This window comes from Cyrtonyx montezumae, unplaced genomic scaffold (genome assembly GCF_038088225.1).
Source record: "Cyrtonyx montezumae isolate F1298 unplaced genomic scaffold, pur_monq_1.0 scaffold_3, whole genome shotgun sequence".
Classification (NCBI taxonomy): Eukaryota; Metazoa; Chordata; class Aves; order Galliformes; family Odontophoridae; genus Cyrtonyx; species Cyrtonyx montezumae.
In genome coordinates, this window is record NW_027072034.1 from 109,845,820 (window position 1) to 109,859,697 (window position 13,878).

General features: G+C 39.3%; 1 protein-coding gene across 1 annotated transcript in view; it reads right to left on the minus strand.

Annotated features, from left to right (window-relative positions):
• Positions 1-3,152, minus strand: part of GUCY2C (guanylate cyclase 2C) — a 44,054-nt gene extending 40,902 nt beyond the window's left edge. The window contains exons 1-3 of the mRNA XM_065742788.1: positions 2,651-3,152; positions 1,706-1,818; positions 466-533 (exon numbers count right to left, since the gene is read on the minus strand). Of these exons, the coding sequence (XP_065598860.1) occupies positions 466-533; positions 1,706-1,818; positions 2,651-2,861 (392 nt within the window). The 5' untranslated portion in view covers positions 2,862-3,152. The remainder of the gene's footprint in view (positions 1-465; positions 534-1,705; positions 1,819-2,650) is intronic.
• Between the last annotated feature and the right edge of the window lie 10,726 nt (positions 3,153-13,878).

Genomic DNA, 13,878 nt, shown 5'->3' on the forward strand with positions numbered 1-13,878 from the left:
CTAAACACTGCTTACTGAAGATGATTGGGGTTTTTTTTAATCTTCTCATGCCACATGGAACTCGGGCTCCTCTCAGTAACCAAAACACCACTGAGACGGACCCTTGTTTCTGCTGTTCTCTGAGGTCTAGTGCCTCAAGCTAGCATCCCCCTTTCATTCTGTGGTGGTTAAGTCATGTCTTCTGAGCCCCAATATCAATTCTGAGCCCAATATCAATAAATCATCAGAAATTAGAAACACTTAGCTGATAGTAATGAGGCTTCATCAATGGCCTCTTGGAGTGGATTTTCTTTTCCCTTCCAAACTTAAGTGGCTATGTGCAGCAGCTTTAATGCCTTGACTGTCAACACTAAGGTGTCTGATGTACTCCAAACCCCAATGTCTCCACTGTTTTGCTGAGCTCCAAATAACTTTGTTCAGTGCTTGATATTTTTAACAATATTGCACGGAGAGGGTGGTACTTACGAGACCATTTGGTAAGTAGCATAAGTGCAAGCAGGTCCTATGACAGCACAGCCAAGAGTGCCATTTTCCTGCAAGAGATCAGAGAGGGTCTGTTGTGGTGGCACAGTGAGAAGGATGGGAGACTGAAGAGAATTTTGAGACTTGAGAAAGAGACCCAAAATTTACTCATCAGCAAAAGCAAGGGCAAAATACAAAAGGAGATGGAGAAGGGTTAAAGTAATAAACCTAGAGTGAAGGAGGGAGGAGTCGCAGAGAGCTAAGAAAAGGCAGAGTACAGAATAGTACCTGTGAGAGAATGACCTCAATGGAGAGAGAGGAGAGAGCAGGTTAGGATTAAAATATTGCAACTGTGTACGTGAAAGTACAGACCAAAGCAGTTTTGTGAGCCATGAGGAACTTCTTAACAAAGACTACTGCGTGCAGCCATATGCTGTTAAGATGTGAGAATTCACAGTTGATTGACAAAGTCTCACTGTGAAGTGACAGCAATTATACATGAGTTATTCAAGAAGCTGTGTTGCCATGGACTATCTTGGAAGGTGCCAGTTCTACCTGAAGTTTTTTCCAACATTTGGAGATTCCCGCATTTTCTCCCACACAACATATCTCATTTCCAGTGAGAAGCAAGCATGCAGTTCATCTTTGCCCTCTGGGCACAGTCACATGTTGTGCTTTGTTATCAGTGCCAGGCCCTCTGCCTGCATGTTCCACCTCTCACTGCTCTCTCCTTTGTGCTGGCACGTGTCTTTCTGAAAGCTGATGGATCAGAGAACTGAACCAGCTGGAAATTGACATTCTTTGTCCCTCTTGAGCTGTTGGAGTGTTTGAGTTGTCTTTTGTTGTTGTTGTAGTTTGTTGGGTTTTGTTGTTGTTTATTATTTGAATGCTTTGGCTATGTGGCCCCACAAAGAGCTGCACTGGTATGCCAGGGGATAAGCTGAAGATGGGAAAAGCAGCTTGAAGCAGATAGCTGCTTCAACTGGCACTGCTACCAAATGACAGCCTCTAGGAAGCATTAATAAGGTTTCTGTGTTTGGCTGCTTGTCTTCACAAAACCTTTGGGAATGTCTTTGACAACTTCACCTACCCCTCAAGTTACTTTGAAATTGAACAAGTTCAAAAGTTAATATAGAAAGACTGATCTATAACTACAGATGCATGCATGCTTACATGCACATACGTATACAAAATAAAGTCTTTTTTTTCTTAGAATATTAACCTAGAGAACCCAGGTACTCACATAAATTTGCTTGATGAGTTCTACACCTTCACAGGTGCTGCTGCGACAGCCTTGTGAGACATATAGTGATGATCTGAAGTAGTGGAAGGTGGCATTAACTGTAACATTTATTCCTGCAATGCAATGTAAAAGTGAACAGTCTCAAGAGCTGTAGATAACCACTAATATGCCATATCCCTCTTCTTCCAACTCATCTGAGTAGACTTATGTGAAGAAGTCTTCTATCCCCTGAAGCTACTAGGAAACCTACCTACCTGGCTCCAACTATTTAGGATGAGATGAAGAATTTGCTCTTGTTTTGATTGCTAGGTGTGAGTACTTCCAGTACAAAGTATTTTTACTGTTGGCCTTTATTAGAGACACCACTTTCCAACAAAACTGAATAAAAACTAGAGGGCAAAATGTGAATAATTTCTTTGGAACCTTTGTCCAAAGATACTCTAGACAGTGACAATGAGGGTGGCAGACTCTTCATATTTTTAGACATAATGTGATCAACAGAAGGAGTCAAGGGGAAACTTATTCTAAGAGAATATAAGCTAATCTCCAGGAGGAGAAAGGGTCTCACTTTTCCCATCATAATTAACTATGAAATAGGATGAATAAGTTCTAAGTTTTCAATCAAGGGCATCTTGGTTTGCTGCACTGGATGGATCACTGGTCTGAACTGATCCAGTTTAGCAATTCCCCATGTTCTCAATCCCAACTAAAAAGCATGCAGAAAGACTGCCCAGTTACTATAAAAGCAAATCTACCTCTTCCTATCTGTAGAGAACTTCTTTTTTCACAGAAAGAGACCATTATTTCTGTAAGATCTATACGAAATGAACAGAGAACCAAAGAGCCTGTTCAGCAGTTTGCTGAAGGTCAGGTGAGTAGAGAGCTACGGCAAAAAGCAAGATGAAACCACAGGGGAAGAGGGATCACCAACAGCCATTGCCTTACCTTCTGCATCTAATTCATTTTGTACAGTTCTCAAGGCTTCATTCACAGCTGATGTCAAATTTCCAGAAGTTGATGGGAAGTCCGAGTCAGGCATGAGCATCACATTGATCACATAATTGTTGTTGCTACACGCAAATGAACCAACTTGCTGCAACAGCTGCAGTGAGAGGAGTAAAAGCCAAAGGCCCAGACCCAACATCTGTTGCTTCATTTTCGTTCAGTTTAGATCCATTGTGTGTGTTCCCTCTTTTTTTTTTTTTTTTTTTGGCTTCAAGACCTCCTCCTTCTTCCAGATACCCTACATATACTTTATTTCTGGAAAGTGCAAAAAAGATTTCCTCATTGTAAATTCAAGGACAGACTGCACAATCCTTCTCAGGCACTTTCCTGTCCCCTTTCCTTCCTTCACTTCTGCCCATCCCTCCAGAGTCCTAGGTGGCACTTTGGTTTGTGAAAAACTAACAACAGCAAAACTCAGGAAAGGAGAGAGGCTAAAGGTTGATGTGAATGTTTGCTCATGGAAAGGCTGAAGCTATAAAACTGAAGCATTACCTGAAACCTTGCCTGATAAGGGCACTAACATTTCATCACGGTAATGAGCTGAGAGAACTAAGGGGAGGGAACAAATGGGCTGTAAAAATGACTCTTTAAAATGGAAATGAAATAAAAAGTACATTAAAACCTAAAGGAAAACAATTGATTACTTCATGTTTGCATTGCCCAGCATCTCTAGTTGTGTTGCTATACCATCTTTTCTAGCTGGGCTCATAAATCAAGGGTATATTTTCTCCTGTGATAAGCTATCAATTTCATTCCTATGGCTTTTACCATCAGAGCACTTTTATTGTTGGCAGAAATGTCTGCTTTGCAGTCCTCCAGTCCAAAGCTTTCATTTCCACTTACAGAGTAGACTCAGTACAAAGCTTGTCCATTAGAACCCAAAGAGCATTGCACACCAGAGTGCCCAAGGTCTGTTCCCAGGCAGCACAGGCCCATCTGAGACCTGTGGGGCCAAAATCCCTATTGTAGATGACATCACTAAAAGGCACCTGCTAGAGAACACTGGGGCAATTTTCATGAGTAGGCCTCTTAGGATTTCCTAAGCATTTATACTGAGAAAAGTAGGTAAGATGAGGGGGAGGCAAAAAAAAATAAGGTATTATAAGTCTTACAGATGGGGCTGTGCACAGAAGAGAGGTCCAGGATAAAAGCACTCAACAGGGAAATTTAAATAAAGTACTGAGTGTGACTGGTGCAAATCTGGGCTTTCTGTTCACACCTACAGCAGTTTCTGCTTTTCTGAAATTTGAGGCTGTCAGATAATATATCAGTTTACTTGTCTACTTTATTACTTTCCTGATAATTTTAACACCAAAAAGGAAAATAGTCAGCGTTGTTTTTGATAAAAAAACAAAGAGCTGCAACTCCATGGTTTCTTTCAAAGCCTGTTATTAAAAGGTGATGAATACACTTATTTCCATTCATTTTCTACACAATCCTGTTTTTCATAGCAAATTACTATTGCATGAATGTTTCTTATACCTAACAACAGGGGAAAGCACAAAACAGCATTTAAGCGTAGACCTTGAACACCTCAGCACTTCTAATCCAGCATTTCTAACACAGTAATTCTAAATTATTATTCATGTAAAGATCTGAATTATATGTGGGTAGAACCACACACTGAAAATGGAATATAGCTCTTCATGTTGAGACCATCTGCTCACCACTTTTACAGATATTTACAAAGTGCCTGAAGCTTAACCCATGTAAGTCAATAGAAGTTTTGTCATTAACTTCAGTAGAACAAGATCACTGCATTTCTATACTCTTCTTCATCTGTCTGAGAGAAACAGCTAACTGATGTGGTTATCTCAAGCAGAACTGAGTATCTGATATTGCTGGTCACCCAGTAAGAATGTAATAGCAATGAGGTCTCCCTTCCTGTGTATCTAGTCATGTATCTGTTAAGTTTTCGTGGCAGCTTTAAAATGTTCTTTAAAAATAAAAGGTAAAATCAGCTATAACCTTAGAACAACATCTCTTTTTATGCTTTCTCTTGCTCGTTGCTTTCACGGTGCCAAAGGGAGTCCTAGTCAGAAGTAGTTGTAACTGAACTGTTAACTTCTCAACTTCTTAATTGCCCAGTGTGTGCATAGTCCCTGTGTCAAGTCCCATCATCTGAGGATGCCTTCATTTTCAGGTGGCAGAGTGTACAAGGGAGTGCTGCAGGAGAATGCAGCTGGGGTGAGGCACATGCTCCTCAGCACACAGTTGAACACCACGCTTTCCCTTATCACATGATCCCAAAGTACTTGGCAGACTGATCAATAGCATCTGGTTCATTGGGTGAAAGAGACAAACAAAAGCTGGGGCAATGTGCTGTAAACGTAAGAGTTTCCGATACTGTAGAAGATCATGAGAGTGGAGAGAAAACCAATAGACAACTGAGTCTTACATCAACACCATCTACTTTGGTGTTGTTGCCTGTGCCTGAGGGATCTTTAGTCCCAAGGAATAAGAGGTGAGACTACAATGCCCATCAGTGCCATAGCACCCTGGCTGCAGAATAAAACTAAGCTCTCAGAATCCCATCCAATTTCATCTAAGTGAAGGTTATTTCTTGACATCCAGTTTATCAGATAAAAAGCTTACCAGTGAAACCAACTAGGCAGATGCCTCGGAAGATCTTCCTTATCTCTTAAGATCACTGCCTCCACTGTCTCACTAACTTCTTTCCAACCATGAAGCAGCTCTCATACTGCAAAGATTAGTCAGGAAGGGATACATTTTAGAAACCTAGAAATCAAAATATGCATGAGACACAAAAGGGAAAAGAAAAAAAAAAAAGAAGAAGAAGAAAAAGCCCTTTTTGATTTTGTTTTTTGGACTCCTACTGGTAACTGCAGCACAAAGCAAAAGCTTTAATTAGAAATACTGTCTTACAATAGAACTAGAAGTAATGGGAGCATACAAAAGGCAACACAAATGATTCTGCCTTCCCCTGAAAGAATGTGATGACATGGACAAAAGATTCAAAAACCAGAAGTATCCCATGAAAAATAACCTCTCCTGACATCCCCAAGGATAAGCCGGAAAATGTATACTAAAAACTTATTTAAAGCACATCTAGAACTCTTATTTCCTCTTAAAGGATTCCAGATTTAATCAGTTTCTAAGGAATAAAGTACTAAGTAACTGCATCTGGCTTCCCTGATAGATTATTCTATTATTCTGTGGCATCTAGGCATAAACTATTGTTATTATCTTGTCAGAAAGGTGAAAAAAACTCTGGCATTAAATATGTTTACTACATGCAAGTAACTATAGTCAGTTCTTATGCATACATCAGTCTGAGCACCTTATCTTTGTAATCCTATTGTTATTAACAGGCAATGGAGATCTCCCCTTGAATCACTGAATACAAACCCTGAAGCTTATCACATAATCTGTCTTCAAAAGCACAAGGACAATTAGCATTCAATAGCAAGATCCTGTATTTATCACTCTGAATAAATAAATCCTGTTCAGCCTTTCACCAATAACAATAGTAACCATGCACATATTGCACAGTTACCAAGCATCATAGCAGAACTGTACAGGTGTTAGATTAGAAATACCAGCTCAATCTAACTCTACAAATAACTGTATCATGGAACTTAGTGAAAAGTTATTTTTGTTTCCTGATTCTATGGCACTTTGTTTTTTCTGAACTCTGTTTCATTGGATAATAAACAACTAGATTTTAACGGTGTATTTGAAACAGCTAATCTGAAACCAACTTCCTGATCAAAATCTATTCTCAATCTTCTGGAATGTTCTAAGATACCCAGAGGAATAGAAATGAGAAGAGAAAAAATATGCACAAAGTTGTTTCTTGAGCTCCCTCAACCTTTGTAAGATTGCTCTCTGTGGAATCATTTTCTAGTTCTTTTTCAGTGGCTGATGTGACAGATTTTTCCTTGTTTAAATGGCTTCAGTTCTGTACAAAGTAGAAGAGTACTGAAAAGTGGCAATGGCAGTTCATCCAGGGTACCCCCGAGTCCCTTTCTCTAGCCAGCTCATACAGTAGAAGTGCAATTGTATTCAGAATGTGTAACTCATACATTTGCCAAGCTAATTTTTGGACCTTTTCACTGGCATGTAGTCTAACTTAATTTTTACTTAATTATAACTCATCACTTCCACTTGATGACTCAAAGAGGAGAAAATAAAAGATATGGAATGGACATCTCAGAAAACTCAAAAGAAACAAAAAGCTACATGAAAGTACCAGCTGCCACCAGACAGTCAAACTATTACTGCGGAAGCTGGCACCAATAGTCCTAGCAAGGATGAAGACAAAGTAGACAGATTGTCAGCTCACCTTCCTATTTTTTTCTCACCCCAAAGACAACCAACATAGCATTTTTCAACTAACTCTTTTGTGAGGAAACATGCGTTGTGATACAATTGCATTCTTCCACAAAATAAAATAAAATATTTTCACAGCATCCTTTAATTTTTTTTTAACTTTGCTGCAATCATTTATGATCTTATTGTCACTTAATTATGATTGTTATGATCATTTTCTGCCCACTATTACCAGGCCCGATTCTAAATTATTTTGATTGTCTGCAGTGTTAGTAGCTTTTAGCCTCATTTAAAAAAGATTTAGAAAATTGTGTTGAAGAAAATAAAAATGTTTGGTTTTCTTCCAGTTTTGTTTGAGGTTCAAATACGAAAAAGTGATCACAGACAAAAAAGAAAACAAAATAGTACCATCTGTGTTTATTCAATATCAGTATGCTACTAGTGCGTGTCCAGTCTGCCTAGCATAAAGATACCATATTTAACTTTAAATATTACAGAGAATACCTAGGACGTTTTTTTCTGTCTTTCAAACAATCACTGTCAATTTTTCTACTACCCAGATTTGAAAGAAAGTAATGTAGATGATGAGAAATATAGCTGTAGAACGGCTTTATTGACTTATTGGGATGATTTTTTTTCCTCTCATTGACCACAAAACAAACAAACAAAAAAATCCTTAGTAATATTACTCTTTGGGACTGAAGCTGTCTCCTGATAAACAGCAAATATGTGGGTCACGCATTGCATTATCTTGATAGATCATCACGATCCTGATCTAGAACAAACTGATGAAGTAGAAGTCCTCATTATATTGCCATTTCCATGGATTATCACAAGCTTATCACTCTGTCCTTGGAGTTCAGAGCAGCTGCTATAGATTGCAGTGGAATTACACTCCAGCTGCAAAGCACCGATTGTTCTTGTCAGAAATTAACAAACCAGTTAGGGGAAATCTACAGACAAGGGTAACAACAGTTGTAATTGGCTTTACAGGACCTGGGTGGTGGCCCCATTTTCCCATTGCTCTGTGTTGCTGCTGTATGAGGTTAAATGTGTGATGGATCATAAACATGTAGCTCAATGAAGAAAGGTTTTTCCTTTTAACCCTTTCCTAACTCATACAGTATGAAATGAATACTATTCAGCCATCTGACTTGTATACTAGTTAAACAAATAGTAAGAAGCCTTTCCTCTCAACTTCTGGTTTTATACTCTTTCTCTAAATGACTGACCATCTCCTCACAGTGATTTCAAGGCCCAACTGAATCAGTCTTTTGTAGCTTCAAATCTGAATTATTCCAATCAATAACAAGGGAGAAGAGAGATTAGATCTTGTGCAGAGATACAGCTGAAACTGACATTAACTCAAGCAAATAACTTCTGTTCTGATATTCAGTTAAGGTATCAGGTGTTCCTGCCAGAGGAAAATGTTCTGTGATATCAGCTAATGTAAGACATCAAACACAGAGAAAACATGTCTTTATTTAAGAGTAGAAAACCAAGGATCTCTGCCAACTCAATCACAGACCAAACCCTGTCAGATAAAGATACACTGAGGGAATTTCCCACTACCCATAAAAGAATTAGCAGGTGCTCCTTGTGAAAAGTTCAACTTGACAGTGAATTTGAGCCTCTGATAGTAAAACAAACATTGGTACATGGCACCTGGAGCTATTCAGTATTTACTGCAGTTGTAAGGGTAGTAAGTTAATAAGGTGAGTGGTCATTCCAGGTGAAGTTAAATATATATATATAAAGTCTAAAAAACTGTTTCAGAGAGGTTTTAGGATCCTAATGTATAGTCAGGGAGCTGGTTAGGGATTACAGTGTCTTTGATATAGGATATGTGGTATCATTAGCTAACCCCTAGCATAATGGAGGGTGATGAGCGACACAGAGATGATAGCTTGGTGAGGAAGGCAAGTACAAGAACGTTCATGCAGCTAAAGGCAGCTCTCAGCATCAGGGCTTCTGCCTGGGACCATTTTACCATGCTAGCTGATGCCTTAAAAATGCAGCAATGAGATAGAGGACACGTTTAAAATCTATAGATCAATAGAGTCAAACTATTTTCTAATATCCTAATATTCACCATAGCAGAGTAAGCAGCCAAATGGAAGCACAGAGCTGGTCCTCGATGGAGAACTTTGTTTCCAGAGTGACAAGACATCCTTTAATATAAGAGTTAGACACTGTTTCAGACTCAGTAGGATACAGCTCTGTCAAGTGGCAAATGGGAGCTATTTGTAAAGTGCAAATATCTGTCCTGTTTTACCTTACAAAGCTAAGAGACTCATGTAATAATCTGTGTCTTGGACATGTACTTCAGTCTTCTCAAGCTCTTCTTTTATTAAATGTTAACCTAGTCTAGACTGTGTGATGGGATGCAGTTATGAGATCCTCAGTATAGTGCATGCCTACAGATCTGTTTGGCAGTGCAGACATATCAGCCCAAGTCCTGGACCCGTACAACTGCATTCTCCAGTTCATAGCAATTGCAATGATATGGCTTTCTGGCTCAGGTAAGTTTATGTGGGCCCAGCTAAGCATGCATTGCATGTTCAGCTCTGAGAATGTGTTGTGCTGGGACAGTTTGGATTTGCACAGTTTTCTGTTTGTGTTGCCTGGGTTCCACATAAACTTCCAAAATAGTACCTAAGTCCAAAACAAAAGCAGCTTGAAGTTACATTTACTAACTTGACTGAATCTTAATGATAGGTTGGTTGTTGGAAGTTTCAGGAAGCTTCTGAAGGTGCAGTTCCCATAATGCCATACAATCATTGGCAGACACCTGTGGAAACTTACCAAAATAAAGGTAGAAATTATGCATTTTTGCTTCATTGTTCAGGGTCTTTGTTTCACATGACTATTGTTTGCTATCTTGAGGTGGACAATAGGGGCTTGCCAAGAGTATTAAATGATGATCTGTCATGTCTGCACACTGGTCTTTGCTGTCAACTTAGACGTTTCACCTTCTCTCATCATGGACAGTCTACACAGGGAAGATTAAGGCTCAGATGTTGCTGACTGCATTAAAAATAAGCAAATAATCATCAAGATCTTTGCTTTATGGGAATCATTTTCCATTTACTCATCTCAAGGGATTGCTTTTGTAGCTTTAGCTGGGGAATATTTCATTTCTTTCTCTTCTGCAAATCATTTCTCCTGAGAGGCTGTCAGATGCATTTTGAACGGTAAAAGAGGAAGAATATTGTGATGCATCATTATTGAAAAATCATGATTTTAGTTAGACGTTGTGGAAACTGAAGCATGTGATTGTTGCTAGTGAAAAGATCACAACCTCTTGCCTAGTTTATATGATGTCCTTTTTCCATTTCTTGTCTTTCTGTCCATTTTAACTTTACTTCCCTCCTTCCTCTTCTTTTCTAAAACCTCAGTTTCTATTCTCTGAATGTCTTTTATTTGAAGTTACTATAGCCTCTCATGCTTATCTTGGAGTTTAGTCACAGGTGTATGACTTCCCTTTTGCTGCTGTCAGTATAGGCCAATTCCCACTCTCTCAGCAATTCTATGTGAGAATAAATGCGATTATTAATCATCCTACAGCTCACAGTCTCCAAGATAATGTCACTAACAAATAGAATGGTGATGGTAAGAATGGCAGCAGTTTACCAGCATTATTAATAGAGCAGCTGAACTTCTCAGCTTTAAAATTATGAAGTGCCATTTTGGCATTTCATATGAGGAAAATATCATAACATCTCTACCCACTTTGATCTGCATCTTCACAGTAATTGTTACACCGGACTTAGGTCAATTGTGTGCTGGTGAGAATACAGAATTAAATTACATTATTCGTCCTCCACAATTTAGCATACACTAGATTTAAATAGAGACTTCTACTGCTTTGAATGGGTTTTAGACCACTCCTATATGCAGAAAGCCCACACCAAACATCACAATGCCAAATTCTAGCATTTTGCTCCCTGCTTCTATTGCTAACATGTTACACAAAGACAGCATCTCAAGAGGTCAAGAGATAACTTCATTTTTATGCATTCAACCTGTAGGCTACTTGTTGAGATGTTCAAACTGTGAATCCTTCTGACATCAAAGTCTGTTACATTCATTGACAGACGGTTATGATTAGACTGGAAAATCAACAGCTATTGTGAAATCAACTTTCCATTTACCTCTTACTGTGTAAGTCAGCAAAGCTGGATGTGAAATCACAACCAAAGTCACCAACCCATCCATTAATAGGGTGACCTCACACATGACGGAATGATCTGACAGAGTCAGAGCTTCACCTTTTGACAGCTCTCCAGAAAAACTGTGAGTCATGAAGAAGCAGCTAAGAAGGATCTGTGGTATTCAATGTAACCTACAGTTCTGCTTTATGTATAAATGTCTACACTTTTCTAACTGAAAACCAGACCATTATGTTGAGTTAGAAAAGAATCTTAACTTCTAATGTTGCAGGTAAGTTGAAATTCAGCTGAGTTAACCCATATAGAATGCACTTTTTTTTTTTTTTTTACAGAAAATTCTAAACAACTGATAAGAGAACAGATACATGGATTTTATTAGTTTATTTATAAAAACTGAACAGCATAAAAAAAAGACTTAAAATCCAATCTCTGAAAATGCAAATAATCTTGTAGCTATTTATAGAAAATGAATTTTCTCCTAACAAAGGAAATAGCTTACTTAATTAGAAAAGAAAAACTACAAAAGAAGGCCATATCACTGGCACACAATCCTTATCACTTTGATTGACTAACTCGAAATTAATTGCTTGCAGATAATCCTTTATGGGAGTGTGGATTACTTCCCATTCTTTGTGGCCTGTTGTATGAAAGCACATTGTCACAGTTCTGTTGTGCTCCCAAGGATCCTGGTTGCAGTGTAACCTCTCATGTACACTTGCAAATGCTCTGTGCTGTTCCACGGCCAAGCTGGCTTAAATTACCAGGAGAATGTGAACATGGGTTCCAGCCTCTGAAGAAGGGTGAAGTTCTTTATTGCTGAACAACATTACAAACAGATGTGTTTATTTGTAGCAAAACAAACAGTAACAAAAACCCTCTCTCTTTCAGACGGAATGCAAAATATTTATTCTCGAGGAAGCAAAAAAGACAGAGATACAGGTGCTTCATTAAATCTCCCTGTGGACAGGTGCTTTCAGGGTAATTGTCAACAATTACCCTGTAATGTATTGCTTCTCCTTATGAATTGCTAGTGGTGCAATTAAGACAGCATAAAAAAAATCTATTGTGTGGAGTTCCTCTCTAAGTAGAAAATATTTGTTCTGTTTGCAACAAACTGCAGTGTCAGAGATGCTACAAGAAACAAGGTTACAACTGTGCTTGAACATTACCAAGGATTTGCCAAAGGGATCGGCTACTGTATGCTGTTAAAATGTACACAACATGCATATCTACCATTTAATATTATGCTCTCCATGTTTGCATTTAGAGTAATATAGATGGAGTGGCTATGTCTACCAGGAAACTATAAACACCTCCATGGTATCATCTGCTGACTATGTAGCATCCTAACAACAGCAAATTACAAGCAGCAATCCAGCAAAGAGTAATTCTTTATTGGAGAACATAAACAGTCCTTCTGGTTGAGACCAAAGTCCCATCTATCCTGGTATCCTACCTTGGGACCTCCTACTCAGTCTTCCTGACCGGTTAAGTTGATCAGGTGGGAAGATTTCAGCAACTAAGAAGTCTTTCTTTTTTTCTTGACTCCATCATATTATCTACATAGTTCGCTCTGAAAGTAAGGCCTCCTATTTATTTGCATGGAAACAAAACAGATACAAAGAGCACAATAACACTATTTGATACAGCAAATTCCCAGCTACAACACTATTTGTCAACATAGTCACCATAGATTGTTAAAGCTGGAAAAGAACTCTAAAATCATCTACTTCAACCATCAATCCATCCCCAGCATTCCCACTAAATCATGTCCCTCAGTGCCACATCCACACATTTCCTGAACACCTCTAAGGACAGTGATTCCACCACCTCCCTGGGCAATACATCATTGCTCTTTCCAACAACAAATTTTCCTAATATCCAACCTGAACCTCCCCCGGTGCAACATTAAGCCACTACCTCTTGTCCTATTGCTAGCTGCCTGGGAGAAGAGGCCAATCCCCCTCATTACAACCTCCTTTCAGGTCACATTAGAGAGTGATAAGGTCGCCTCTGAGCATCCTCTTCTCCAGACTGAACAATCCTGGTTCCCTCAGTTGCTCCTTTTAAGACTTGTGCTCCATACCCTCCACCAGCTTTGAAGCCCTTCTCTGGATAGGTGCTTATAGAATGCTTTATCTGTCTCTTCATCCTGGCTGGGACTCCTATTAAAGATTTCCACCAGGATGCTGACCTTGTTGGCCTTCCTTACTCCTAAGGATGCAACATTATCATTCCCAGCACTGAGCTCTACAACATCAAAACACAATAGATCACCATCCCACGACCCTTTCTTCCTTGCCTATGTCTCCTAAAGAGCTTATAGCCATGCACTGCAGCAGTCATGAGAATTTTTTCGGGGATGAAGACTAAGTAATAGTACTCCTGTCACACCGCAGCTTCAAGCTCCTCCTGTTCGTTACTTATGCTGCAGGCATTAGCGTAAATGCACCATAAGCGATGCATTTTCACCAGAGATCAACAAGACCCTGTACACTGTGGTTATAAAGATCTGCATGGCCATCCAGAATGTGGCTTGTCTTTCACATCGCTGGTGCCACTGATGAACTGATTTAACTCCTCCTGGGCTGCCGTCGGAGAGTCATCAGCCCATCGAGATCCACGCGAGAAGCTCTCTGGAGCGCCTACTGACCACAAGCATAGGAAACTCATCATGGGATGTCATGGAGGAACGTTTGGGGA